Source organism: Oncorhynchus mykiss, chromosome 30 (genome assembly GCF_013265735.2).
Source record: "Oncorhynchus mykiss isolate Arlee chromosome 30, USDA_OmykA_1.1, whole genome shotgun sequence".
Classification (NCBI taxonomy): domain Eukaryota; kingdom Metazoa; phylum Chordata; class Actinopteri; order Salmoniformes; family Salmonidae; genus Oncorhynchus; species Oncorhynchus mykiss.
The window spans coordinates 4,655,486-4,670,267 of NC_050570.1; the positions used below are offsets into that span (position 1 = coordinate 4,655,486).

General features: G+C 43.2%; 1 protein-coding gene across 1 annotated transcript in view; it reads left to right on the forward strand.

Annotated features, from left to right (window-relative positions):
• The window catches only part of LOC118945757 (synaptotagmin-7-like), a 132,083-nt gene that overhangs the window by 89,120 nt on the left and 28,181 nt on the right, over window positions 1-14,782 (forward strand). The window contains exon 4 of the mRNA XM_036968511.1: window positions 12,014-12,116. Coding sequence (XP_036824406.1) covers window positions 12,014-12,116 — 103 coding nt within the window. The remainder of the gene's footprint in view (window positions 1-12,013; window positions 12,117-14,782) is intronic.

The following is a 14,782-nucleotide window of genomic DNA, read 5'->3' on the forward strand; positions in this document are numbered from 1 at the left end:
CTTGGATGATAATGCTGGTTTACTATGGCCTTGGATGATAATGCTGGTTTACTATGGTCTCTGGTTGTGAATACAGTACTGGTTTACTATGGTCTTGGATGATAATGCTGTTTTCTATGGTCTTGGGTGATAATGCTGTTTACAATGGTCTTGGATGATAATGCTGGTTTACTATGGTCTTTGATGTTAATGCTGGTTTACTATGGTCTTGGATGATAATGCTGGTTTTCTACGGTCTCGGATGATAATGCTTATTTACTACGGTCTCGGATGATAATGCTGGTTTACTATGGTCTTGGGTTGTGAATACAGTACTGGTTTACTATGGTCTTGGATGATATTGCTGCTTTCCATTGGTCTTGAGATGATAATGCTGGTTTACTATTGTGTTGGGTTGTCAATACAGTGCAATGTTTTTCAGAGAAGTCTTTGTTATGTGACCAGAAGCAGCATGTTAGAATAGTACATTTCCTCTCTGCTCTCTGGTGATGTGCTGTCTGCCGAGCGTGAAGCTAATGAAAGCTGGAGCTAGCTGGCTAGCTAGCAGGGGCTTTAATGAATGGGTTTCAATGTTGGGGGGTGGGCATTGGGACGTGTGTGTGTGCGTGTGTGAGTGTGTGTGTGTGTGTGTGTGTGTGTGTGTGTGTGTGTGTGTGCTTCCTTTTGGGGTGCAGGGAAATCTTTTTACTCTCTGAAAGAGGGATAGCTGTGTTTCTCACGTCTCTCCTCAACCTAGAGGAGATGTATCACGTGTGTGTGTGTGCGTGTGCGCGTGTGTGTGTGTGTGTGCGTGTGCCACTGTGTGTGTTCGTGATCGTGTGTTTGCGATCGTCATTGTGTGTGTGTGTGTGTATGTGTGTGTGTGTGTGTGTGTGTGTGTGTGTGTGTGTGTGTGTGTCTGTGTTGGTGTGTGTTTGTGTGTGTGTTTCCTTTTGGGGTGCAGGGAAATCTTTTTGCTCTCTGAAAGAGGGTTAGCTGTGTTTCTCACGTCTCTCCTCAGCCTAGAGGAGATGTATCTCTCCCCCCCTACCCCATTCCCCCCCCCCCCCCCCCCCCCCCCTCTTTCTTGGAGCTGCTGTCCCCCTCTCTCTCGCTGGGTCAGGTAAAACACAGGGTAGTATTACAGGTCACGGTGTTGAAACCCAAACAACCTCCGCCTGCCTCCTCTATGTCGTCCTGTCTGTCTGTGTGCCCGTGTGTGTTTATGTGTTCCTGTGTCTCTGCAAGGCTCACACCTGTACCTGTCATATATCCTCTTCTTATCTGAGTTGGTTGTTGTCAATGTTTCTGCCTGTTTGCTGCCTTCACACTTCCATTCACTTTCCCTCTGTTCCTCATGTCACCCCCCTCTCCCTCTCTCCTTCTCTCCCCTCCTCTCCCTATCCTCTCCTCTCCCCTCCTCTCCCTATCCCCTCCTCTCCCCTCCTTCACCCCCCTCCCCTCCTCTTCCTCTTCCTCACCCCTGTCCCCTCCTCTCCCTCTCCCCTCTCTCTCCCTCTCCCCTACTTTCCCTCACCCCTCTTCCCTCCTCTCCCTCACCCTCTCCCCTCCTCTTTCTCACCCCTTTCCCCTCCTCTCCCTCACCCTCTCCCCTCCTCTTTCTCACCCCTTTCCCCTCCTCTCCCTCACCCCTCTCCCGCTCACCTCCTCTCCCTCACCCCCATAAACCTCATATTTGTCCTCTATGTTTCCAGAGCCTTTGATATGCCAATCGCCCTACTTTCTGTGGCTGCGCTGGGGGAGCATCAAAACTTTAGTCCACTCTGCCTCCCCATGGTTACCATTGTCTACTGCAGCCTGGTAACAACAACAGTTAGTCTCCATCCTGGTTAATGTTGTCTACTGTAGCCTGGTAACAACAACAGTCTCCATCGTGGTTAATGTTGTCTACTGCAGCCTGGTAACAACAACAGTTAGAGTCTCCATCATGGTTAATGTTGTCTACTGTAGCCTGGTAACAACAACAGTTAGTCTCCACCGCGGTTAATGTTGTCTACTGTAGCTTGGTAACAACAACAGTTAGTCTCCATCATGGTTAATGTTGTCTACTGCAGCCTGGTAACAACAACAATCTCTATCGTGGTTAATGTTGTCTACTCTAGCCTGGTAACAACAACAGTCTCTTTCGTGGTTAATGTTGTCTACTCTAGCCTGGTAACAACAACAGTCTCTATCGTGGTTAATGTTGTCTACTGTAGCCTGGTAACAACAACAGTCTCTATCGTGGTTAATGTTGTCTACTGTAGCCTGGTAACAACAACAGTCTCTATCGTGGTTAATGTTGTCTACTGTAGCCTGGTAACACGGGCATGTAGTATAGTCATGTAGTATAGTGTAGTCATGTAGTATAGTGTAGTCATATAGTATAGTGTGGTCATATAGTATAGTGTAGTCATGTAGTATAGTATAGTCATATAGTATAGTGTAGTCATGCAGTATAGTATAGTCATATGGTATAGTGTAGTCATATAGTATAGTGTAGTCATGTAGTATAGTGTGGTCATATAGTATAGTGTAGTCATGTATTATAGTGTAGTCATATAGTATTGTGTAGTCATATAGTATAGTGTAGTCATGTAGTATAGTATAGTCATATAGTATAGTGTGGTCATATAGTATAGTCATGTATTATTGTGTAGTCATATAGTACAGTGTAGTCATGTAGTATAGTATACTCATATAGTATAGTGTGGTCATATAGCATAGTCATGTATTATAGTGTAGTCATATAGTATAGTGTAGTCATGTAGTATAGTATAGTCATATAGTATAGTGTAGTCATGCAGTATAGTATAGTCATATGGTATAGTGTAGTCATATAGTATAGTGTAGTCATGTAGTATAGTATAGTCATATAGTATAGTGTAGTCATGTAGTATAGTATAGTCATATAGTATAGTGTGGTCATATAGTATAGTGTAGTCATGTATTATAGTGTAGTCATATAGTATTGTGTAGTCATATAGTATAGTGTAGTCATGTAGTATAGTATAGTCATATAGTATAGTGTAGTCATGCAGTATAGTATAGTCATATGGTATAGTGTAGTCATATAGTATAGTGTAGTCATGTATTATAGTGTAGTCATATAGTATTGTGTAGTCATATAGTATAGTGTAGTCATATAGTATAGTGTGGTCATATAGTATAGTGTAGTCATATAGTATAGTGTAGTCATGTAGTATAGTATAGTCATATAGTATAGTGTGGTCATATAGTATAGTGTAGTCATGTATTATAGTGTAGTCATATAGTATAGTGTAGTCATGTAGTATAGTGGAGTCATGTAGTATAGTGGAGTCATGTAGTATAGTATAGTCATATAGTATAGTGTAGTCATGTAGTATAGTATAGTCATATAGTATAGCATAGTCATGTATTATAGTGTAGTCATATAGTATAGTGTAGTCATGTAGTATAGTATAGTCATATAGTATAGTGTAGTCATGTAGTATAGTATAGTCATATAGTATAGTGTGGTCATATAGTATAGTGTAGTCATGTATTATAGTGTAGTCATATAGTATAGTGTAGTCATGTAGTATAGTGGAGTCATGTAGTATAGTGGAGTCATGTAGTATAGTATAGTCATATAGTATAGTGTAGTCATATAGTATAGTCGTAAAGTATAGTCAAATAGTACAGTATTGTCATATAGTATAGCCATATAGTATAGTATAGCCATGTAGTATAGCATAGTCATGTAGTATAGTATAGTCATATAGTCATGTAGTATAGTATGGTATAGTCGTATAGTCATATAGTATAGTATAGTCATAAAGCCAAATAGTATAGTATAGTTATATAGTCATATAGTATATAGTATAGTCATATAGTATAGTATAATCATATAGTATAGTATAGCCATATAGTATAGTATAGTCATATAGTATGGTATAGTATAGTCATATAGTATGTATATTCATATAGCATAGTATTGTCATATAATGTAGTACAGCTAGATAGTATAGTATAGCCATATAGTATAGTATAGTCATATAGTATAGTATAGCCATATAGTATAGTATAGCCATGTAGTATAGTCATATAGTATAGTATAATCATATAGTATAGTATAGCCATATAGTATGGTATAGTATAGTCATATAGTATGTATATTCATATAGCATAGTATTGTCATATAATGTAGTACAGCCAGATAGTATAGTATAGTATAGTCATATAGTATAGTATAATCATATAGTATAGTATAGCCATATAGTATAGTATAGCCATATGGTATAGTATAGCCATATAGCATGGTCTTATAGTATAGTATAGCATGGTATAGTATAGTGTAGTCGTATAGTATGTATAGTCATATAGTATAGTATATTATAGTCATATAGTATAGTCGTATATTATAGTATAGTCATATAGTATAGTATAGTATGGTATGGTATAGTATAGTCACATAGTGTCGTATAGTATAGATATATAGTATAGTATAGCATAGTCATATAGCATAGTATAGTATAGTCATATAGTGTCGTATATTATAGTATAGTCATATAGTATAGTATAGTATGGTATGGTATAGTATAGTCATATAGTGTCGTATAGTATAGTCATATAGTATAGTATAGTCATATAGTATAGTATGGCCATATAGTATAGTCATATAATATTGTTACGGTTTTCTTCCGTTGAAAGAGAGGAGGACCAAAATGCAGCGTGGTTATTCATAAACATCTTGAATGAAAGATGAAAAGACGAACGGTTTACAAAAACAATAACCGTGAAAAACCGAAACAGCCCTATCTGGTGCAACAAACACAGAGACAGGAACAATCACCCACGAAATACTCAAAGAATATGGCTGCCTAAATATGGTTCCCAATCAGAGACAACGATAAACACCTGCCTCTGATTGAGAACCACTCTAGGCAACCATAGACTTACCTAGACTACTTCACTAACCACAATCCCATAACCTACAAAAAAACCCTAGACAAAACACACCACATAAATCCCCATGTCACACCCTGTCCTGACCAAAATAATAAAGAAAACACAAAATACTAAGGCCAGGGCGTGACAAATATAGTATAGTCATATAGTATAGTTTAGACATATAGTATGTTATGGTCATATAGTATAGTATAGTCAATTGTATAGTCTTATAGTTAGGTGATAATGCCAGAGAAGCAGGTGCTGGAGGCACGAGACGAAGTCGGATCTAACAAACATAGACTTCGAGGGCATTATCACTTTTATACAACGGGTTACCAACATTTTCAAATAATGATTTTCATGTTTTCATTAAAAATACATTTTGATTAGTTTATTGCTGCTATTTCATCCACATCCACGTAGATTATAGTCCCGGCACAGATCTAGGGTTGCTACCCAAGACGGCTTTTCGTTCGTTCTATCGGTTCGGTTGCCAGTCGTTCAGTCTTTTTGCTCTGTTTCTATGGACTCAACCCAGTCGTTCAATCTTTTTGTTCTGTATCTATGGACTCGACCCAGTCGTTCAGTCCTTTTGTTCTGTATCTATGGGACGCGACCCAGTCGTTCAGTCATTTTGTTCTGTATCTATGGACTTGACACAGTCGTTCAGTCTTTTTGTTCTGTATCTATGGGACGCGACCCAGTCATTCAGTCTTTTTGTTCTGTATCTATGGACTCGACCCAGTCGTTCAGTCATTTTGTTCTGTATCTATGGGATGCGACCCAGTCGTTTAGTCTTTTTGTTCTGTATCTATGGACTCGACCCAGTCATTCAGTCTTTTTGTTCTGTATCTATGGGACGCGACCCAGTCGTTCAGTCATTTTGTTCTGTATCTATGGGACGCGACCCAGTCGTTCAGTCATTTTGTTCTGTATCTATGGGACGCGACCCAGTCGTTCAGTCTTTTTGTTCTGTATCGATGGACACGACCCAGTCGTTCAGTCTGTTTGTTCTGTATCTATGGACTCGACCCAGTCGTTCAGTCTTTTTGTTCTGTATCTATGGACTTGACACAGTCGTTCAGTCTGTTTGTTCTGTATCTATGGGACGCGACCCAGTCGTTCAGTCTGTTTGTTCAGTATCTATGGGACTCGACCCAGTCGTTCAGTGTTTTTGTTCTGTATCTATGGACTCGACCCAGTCGTTCAGTCTTTTTGTTCTGTATCTATGGGACGAGACCCAGTCATTCAGTCTTATTGTTCTGTATCTATGGGACGCGACCCAGTCGTTCAGTCTTTTTGTTCTGTATCTATGGGACGTGACCCAGTCATTCAGTCTTTTTGTTCTGTATCTATGGGACGCGACCCAGTCGTTCAGTCTTTTTGTTCTGTATCTATGGGACGCGACCCAGTCGTTCAGTCATTTTGTTCTGTATCTATGGGACGCGACCCAGTCGTTCAGTCATTTTGTTCTGTATCTATGGGACGCGACCCAGTCGTTCAAGTCTTTTTGTTCTGTATCTATGGGACGCGACCCAGTCATTCAGTCTTTTTGTTCTGTATCTATGGGACGCGACCCAGTCGTTCAGTCATTTTGTTCTGTATCTATGGGACGCGACCCAGTCGTTCAGTCATTTTGTTCTGTATCTATGGACTCGACCCAGTCGTTTAGTCTTTTTGTTCTGTATCTATGGACTCGACCCAGTCATTCAGTCTTTTTGTTCTGTATCTATGGGACGCGACCCAGTCGTAGAAACAAGGTTTGGTACGTAGAAACAATGTTTGGTACGTAGAAACAAGGTTTGGTAGGTAGAAACAAGGTTTGGTAGGTAGAAACAAGGTTTGGTAAGTAGAAACAGGTTTGGTAGGTAGAAACAGGTTTGATAGGTAGAAACAGGTTTGGTACGTAGAAACAGGTTTGGTACGTAGAAACAGGTTTGGTAGGTAGATCATTTCCCTGGATGCACCACCATCCAAACACACAACTAGCTCTAACCTACATACCTGAGAATGCATTGTGACTGCTCACTGCACCCCCTGAATGAAGCATGATGGACAATGAATTATTGAAGACCTCTTCATCGATAGAGGAGGAGGGAAAGGAGGAGGGAGGTGTAGTGGAGTCAAGAGATTCTAGAATGAATTGAGTCTCTCCTTGTGTTGTCAATACTTAGAGTTCATTCATTCTCAGACCAGAGGTTAGAGCCTAAACTAATTATTTTCCTCTCCTCTCAACCTCTCCACCTAGAGTAAAACTAGCCGACCCCCTTTCAATGCTGTTACCTCAATTAAAATATAATAATAAAATAATAAAATAAAATAATAAAATAATACCAATAACACTAATTGAGAACAACCCACCCTCCCCTGTCCTTGATAACACCCCTCCTCTTCCCCCTCCTCCCTCTCATCTCTCTCTCTGGTGCCTGTCCGTCCGTCCGTCTGTCTGTCTCTCTGTCTGTCTTGCCTTGCTTGCATTCTCTGTCTGTCTCTCTGTCAGTAGTTTTTAATCTGGTTCTGTCTGTGTCGTCTTCTGGAAATTAGTACACAATCAGTTTTCTTTCAACTGGAATTGTGATTTGTTTTCTTCACACAAATTACACAAAACATACAGGACAATACTCCTTCAAAAACAAACATCCTCTGAATTGTCGATAGACAGAATTCTGGACAGACAGACAGTTTTTTTGGTGGGGCGGTTCCTTGCTTTTTCCTGCCTTTTCCAGGGTATTGCCCTCACTCTTTGAGAGTGACACCCGAATGACACTTGCTTATTTATGATATATGCACGTTACCAATGCCAGACCTGTGCTGTGACTCCACCTTCCCAAGCCACACCTTTAGAGTGTTATACTTCCTGAGTCTGGACCAATCAGTTGTCAGTATTGTAAGTGGATAAAAGTACTCCGTTGGGACACAGTTTCTATCATTCCATAACTAATATCTCCCTCTTCAGTAACACTCTAAATGTGTGTATCCTTTAGATTTACAATTCTCCTCTCCTGTATTTTTATGTTTTGTGTTATATTATGTTTGTATGTGGTATATCTACATGTCTCTCTCTCTCCTACTCTCTCACGCTCGCTCTAGCTTTCTCTCTCTCTCTCTCTCTCTCTCTCCTCCACTCCCTCTCTCTCCTCTCCTTCTCTCTCTCTCTCCTCCACTCCCCCTCTCTCTCCTACTCTCTCACGCTCGCTCTAGCTTTCTCTCTCTCTCTCTCTCTCTCTCTTCCACTCCCTCTCTCTCCTCTCCTTCTCTCTCTCTCTCCTCCACTCCCCCTCTCTCTCCTCTCCTTCTCTCTCTCTCCTCCACTCTCTCTCTCTCCTTCTCTCTCTCTCTCTCCTCCACTCCCTCTCTCTCTCCTCTCCTCCCCTCTCTATCTCTCCTCCACTCCCTCTCTCCTCTCCTATCCTTCTCTCATTCTGCTCTCCTTCTCTCCTCCACTCCCTCTCTCTCTCCTCTCCTCCTCTCTCTCTCTCTCCTCCACTCTCTCTCTCCTCTCCTTCTCTCCTCTCCTCCACCCTCTCTCTTTCTCCTCTCCTCCTCTCTCTCTCTCTCTCCACTCCCTCTCTCCTCTCCTATCCTATCCTTCTCTCATTCTGCTCTCCTTCTCTCCTCTCCTCCACTCACTCTCTCTCTCTCTCCTCTCCTCCCCTCTCTATCTCTCCTCCACTCCCTCTCTCCTCTCCTATCCTTCTCTCATTCTGCTCTCCTTCTCTCCTCCACTCCCTCTCTCTCTCCTCTCCTCCTCTCTCTCTCTCTCCTCCACTCTCTCTCTCCTCTCCTTCTCTCCTCTCCTCCACTCCCTCTCTCTCTCCTCTCCTCTCTCTCTCTCTCTCTCTCTCCACTCCCTCTCTCCTCTCCTATCCTTCTCTCATTCTGCTCTCCTTCTCTCCTCTCCTCCACTCCCTCTCTCTCTCCTCTCCTCCTCTCTCTCTCTCTCCTCCACCCCCTCTGTCCTCTCCTTCTCTCCTCTCCTCCACTCCCTCTCTCTCTCCTCTCCTCCTCTCTCCACTCCCTCTCTCTCTCCTCTCCTATCCTTCTCTCATTCTGCTCTCCTTCTCTCCTCTCCTCTCCTCCACTCCCTCTCTCTCTCCTCTCCTCCTCTCTCTCTCTCCACTCCCTCTCTCCTCTCGTATCCTTCTCTCATTCTGCTCTCCTTCTAAATATCTCTTGACCTTGATATTTCTTCTTCTTCTTCTTCTTCCGGTGACTAATCTTCTTCTTCTTATGTATTTTTACATGTTCTCTTCTTCTTCTTTCCCTTTGTAGCATATTTATTTCCTCCTCTGTTTCCTTTTCATTATACTGTCTTCTTCTTCTGCCTTTATTTGGTCTTTATTCTTTGATACAAAACCTTTCCTTCTTTTGGTCTTTATTTCAATCAAACTGACAACAAAAAAACAAAGCCTTTCTTGCGTTTCAAGGCTTTCCTTCGTTCTCTCTCTCTCTCTCATTTCTCATTTCTTTCTTGCAGCTCAGTTTTTCTCCCAACGTGCTGCTGTTTTGTTAAATATGTCACTCTTGGTTTCTGTCCGGAACGTTCTGTAACCTTTAACCTCACGTTGTTCATGCTATTTAACGTTGCCTGTTCTCTCTAATACAGATTCATGTTTAACTCTGCTTCTATACTTCTTCGGTGGTCGGTTCTTTTTTTCTTTCTTCCTTCCTCCGTATGTCTCCTCTGCAGCCTCTAACGTGTGTCTGCTGCTCTCTATCACGTTTCCTCTCTCTGTCTCTGTCTCTGTCTCTGTCTCTCTCTCTCTCTGTCTCTCTCTCTCTGTGTCTCTCTCTCTCTCTCTCTCTCTCTCTCTCTCTCTCTCTCTCTCTCTCTCTTTCTTTCACTTCATTTTTCGTTGCCTAACAGTGTATCGTTATGGTTGCCTTACCTCTCAATGTGCCTTGACCAGTCAGTCTAACATTGCATAAACTGGGCCCTCTCACTGGCTCCTCCTCTCTCTCTCTCTCTCACTGGCTCCTCCTCTCTCTCTCTCTCTCTCTCTCTCACTGGCTCCTCCTCTCTCTCTCTCTCTCTCTCTCTCACTGGCTCCTCTCTCTCTCTCTCTCTCTCTCTCTCTCTCTCTCTCTCTCACTGGCTCCTCCTCTCTCTCTCTCTCTCTCTCTCACTGGCTCCTCCTCTCTCTCTCTCTCTCTCTCTCTCTCTCTCTCTCACTGGCTCCTCCTCTCTCTCTCTCTCTCTCTCTCTCTCTCTCTCACTGGCTCCTCCTCTCTCTGTCTCTCTCTCTCTCTCTCTCTCTCTCTCTCTCTCTCACTGGCTCCTCCTCTCTCTGTCTCTCTCTCTCTCTCTCTCACTGGCTCCTCCTCTCTCTCTCTCTCTCTTTCATTATGCCCTTCTCTCTCTCTCTCCTATCTTGTCTTATAAGTTCATTCGAAATGTTTTTATGTTTCTTTTTCTGGCTTTGTTTGGAAATGTTGTGATGATATTGTGTTGTTGCAGAACTGGCCCCCACACTAATCTACTTCAATAACTGTCTCCACGTACAGCAGAAGGCCAGGTTTAACTGTCTCAATGGTAGTTTATAGCGTGTCAGCTTTACAGTGCGCTACAAGTGTAAACTTTACAGTGTGCTAAAAGTGTACACTTTACAGTGTGCTAAAAGTTTAAACTTTACAGTGTGCTACAAGTGTACACTTTACAGTGTGCTACAAGTGTAAACTTTACAGTGTGCTACAAGTGTAAACTTTACAGTGTGTTAAAAGTTTAAACTTTACAGTGTGCTACAAGTGTACACTTTACAGTGTGCTACAAGTGTAAACTTTACAGTGTGCTAAAAGTTTAAACTTTACAGTGTGCTACAAGTGTACACTTTACAGTGTGCTACAAGTGTACACTTTACAGTGTGCTACAAGTGTACACTTTACAGTGTGCTACAAGTGTACACTTTACAGTGTGCTACAAGTGTAAACTTTACAGTGTGCTACAAGTGTACACTTTACAGTGTTCTACAAGTGTAAACTGTACTGTGTGCTACAAGTGTAAACTTTATAGTGTGCTACAAGTGTACACTTTACAGTGTTCTACAAGTGTAAACTGTACAGTGTGCTACAAGTGTAAACTTTACAGTTTGGATACACTGGCTCTTTTGGTTTTGCTGTTGAATTCCCACCAATACACAGACACACGCGCGTACTGCGCAATGTCATCAGGCCCTCTGCAAGTCAATTTACATGTCTGTCTATAGTATACATGTCACTATAGATGTCTGTCTATGTCACTATACATGTCTGTCTATGTCACTATACGCGTCTGTCTATGTCACTATACGCGTCTGTCTATGTCACTATACGTGTCTGTCTATGTCACTATACGTGTATGTCTATGTCACTATACGTGTCTGTCTATGTCACTATACGTGTCTGTCTATGTCACTACACGTGTCTGTCTATGTCACTACACGTGTCTGTCTATGTCACTACACGTGTCTGTCTATGTCACTATACGTGTCTGTCTATGTCACTATATGTGTCTGTCTATGTCACTATACGTGTCTGTTTATGTCACTATACGTGTCTGTCTATGTCACTATACGTGTCTGTCTATGTCACTATACGTGTCTGTCTATGTCACTATACGTGTCTGTCTATGTCACTATACGTGTCTGTCTATGTCACTATACGTGTCTGTCTATGTCACTACACGTGTCTGTCTATGTCACTACACGTGTCTGTCTATGTCACTACACGTGTCTGTCTATGTCACTATACGTGTCTGTCTCATTGGTGTGTATTGAGGTCTAGGGGGGCTTTTCTGTCAACATGTTGTTTGTTTAGGTCCTGGTACATCTAGATAATAGTGTCTGATAGGGGCTTGTGTTCCACTCATATAACATTATGTTTCACCATTAAACTCATTTGCATGGATATCCTTGTAGGAGGTAACTAACTTCTATACTAAGGGATATATGTTGGTTGTGTACTCCAGACTCAGAAACAATCTTAAAATCAGACAGGGCTCTAACATCAAATATATCGAGTTAGCACACCCCGGGCCTGCGTGTTTTGGATGTCACCTCGTCCCGTTCCGACCCTTCTCTCTCTCTCTCTCTCTGTGTGGAGTCTGGAGTCAGCCCCATGGTCACCCTGTCCTCTCTCTCTACAGGGGCGTGTCCAACAAGCCAGGCAACAGTCCCAAGGGCCACCCCCCCGACGGACACTCCTCAGTCACCGATCTGGCCAACTCTCTCACCGGAGACATGGTCATGGTACGACACATCGTTCCTCCCTCCCTTATCCATCTCTCTCTCCCTCCTATTCATTCACCTCCTCCTCCTATTGCTCCTCTTCCTTATCCTCCTCCTCCTCCTATTCTTCCTACTCCTTCTATTCCTCCTCTTCCTATTCCTCCTCCTCCTATTCCTCCTCCTATTCCTCCTCCTCTTCCTATTATTCCTACTCCTTCTATTCCTCCTCCTCCTATTCCTCCTCCGATTCCTCCTCTTATTCCTCCTCCTCCTCCTATTGCTATTCCTACTCCTCTTCCTATTCCTCCTCCTATTCTTCCTCCTTCTATTCCTCCTCCTCCTCCTCCTCCTCCTATTCCTCCTCCTATTCCTCCTCATCCTCCTCCTCCTCCCCCTCCTATTCTTCCTCCTCTTATTCCTCCTCCTCCCCCTCCTATTCCTCCTCCTCCTCCCCCTCCTATTCCTCCTCATCCTCCTATTCCTTCTCCTATTCCTCCTCCTCCTATTCCTCTTCCTCCTATTCCCTCCTCCTCCTCCTATTCCTCCTCCTATTCCTTCTCCTCCTTCTATTCCTCCTCATATTCCTCCTCCTCCTATCCTACACCCACTATCAACCACAAATCCTTATTCATCCCCTAGAGCCAACCCTCTACCCCCTGGGAACTTGGGTAGATTTGAGAGGACTGGATAGGTGCACACAATATGTGGTCTTATTTTTTATTTTTTTTATAATAAAAAACAAATTATATATATTTTTTTTTATGCCAAAATATGAAACCCACCTATCACAAGCCTATAACATAATTTCTTAGTCCTGGTCAAACCCTTTGATTGGTCCATCAGTAACACCATGGTTAAACTGCTGGTTTGCATAAACATGCATCCCTCCCATTACCATTGTTTTTTATTTAGGCCAAGTCAGTTAAGAACACATTCTTACTTTACAATGACGGCCTACTCGGGGAACAGTGGGGTAACTGCCTTGTTCAGGAGCAGAATGACAGATTTGTTTACCTTGTCAGCTCAGGGGATTTGATCTAGCAACCTTTTCAGTTACTGGCCCCAATGCTCTAACCACTAGGCTACCTGCCGCCTCTACACTCTAACCACTAGGCTACCTGCCACCTCTACACTCTAACCACTAGGCTACCTGCCACCTCTACACTCTAACCACTAGACTACCTGCCGCCTCTACACTCTAACCACTAGACTACCTGCCGCCTCTACACTCTAACCACTAGGCTACCTGCCACCTCTACACTCTAACCACTAGGCTACCTGCCACCTCTACACTCTAACCACTAGACTACCTGCCGCCCCTACACTCTAACCACTAGACTACCTGCCACCTCTACACTCTAACCACTAGGCTACCTGCCACCTCTACACTCTAACCACTAGGCTACCTGCCACCTCTACACTCTAACCACTAGGCTACCTGCCGCCTCTACACTCTAATCACTAGGCTACCTGCCACCCTTTCCAACACTTTAACCACGAGGCTACCTGCCACCCTTTCCAACACTCTAACCACTAGGCTACCTGCCACCTCTACACTCTAACCACTAGGCTACCTGCCACCTCTACGCTCTAACCACTAGGCTACCTGCCACCTCTACACTTTAACCACTAGGCTACCTGCCACCTCTACAGTCTAACCACTAGGCTACCTGCCGCCTCTACACTCTAACCACTAGGCTACCTGCCACCTCTACACTCTAACCACTAGGCTACCTGCTGCCTCTACACTCTAACCACTAGGCTACCTGCCGCCTCTACACTCTAACCACTAGACTACGTGCCACCTCTACACTCTAACCACTAGACTACCTGCCACCTCTACGCTCTAACCACTAGGTTACCTGCCGCCTCTACACTCTAACCACTAGGCTACCTGCCGCCTCTACACTCTAACCACTAGACTACCTGCCACCTCTACACTCTAACCACTAGGCTACCTGCCGCCTCTACACTCTAACCACTAGACTAGGGAGTGAGGGAGGGAGCCACAGTGAGAATACAGTGCAGGAGATCAACCTGACTTTCTGCTCATCCTCTCCATGCCTCCACACAGTCTTTCTCTCTTTCTCTTTCTCTCTGTCTGTGTGCTGATGTTGCTATCAAATAGCATATCAGCTGTGATAAAGGAGAGAGAGAAAGGTTAAGATAATTTTAATTCCCTAAATTCTAATTCCAGCTGAAAGGCATGAGACTATATAAAAACATAGGGGGACTTGAGGAGAATGAGATTAGAGAGAGAGAGAGAGAGAGAGAGAGAGAGAGCGAGAGAGAGAGCGAGAGAGAGAGAGAGAGAGAGAGACACACACACAGAGAGAGACACAGAGAGAGAGAGAGACTTTCTTTCATTAAAACCTCACTCCCCCCCCCCCCCCCCCGCTTAAAATACAACACCAAAATATATATTGTACTCCATACATGTACCATACTCACCTTAACCTCACCACTACTACAACCGTATATCCAACCCATCTCCCCAGCTGTACAGACAGTCCCCCCCCTCCAACTCACCATATCTCCTGAAACATCTCCACACATTTTGTCATTCTATAGAACTCAAACTCAACCCTAAGGCGCGCTGAGACCATCCCATTAAATAATAGTAAAGAGTCTGTTATCCCCCCACCTTTGACCCTGTTCCTCCATGTTAGCCAAATAGCCAACTTTGC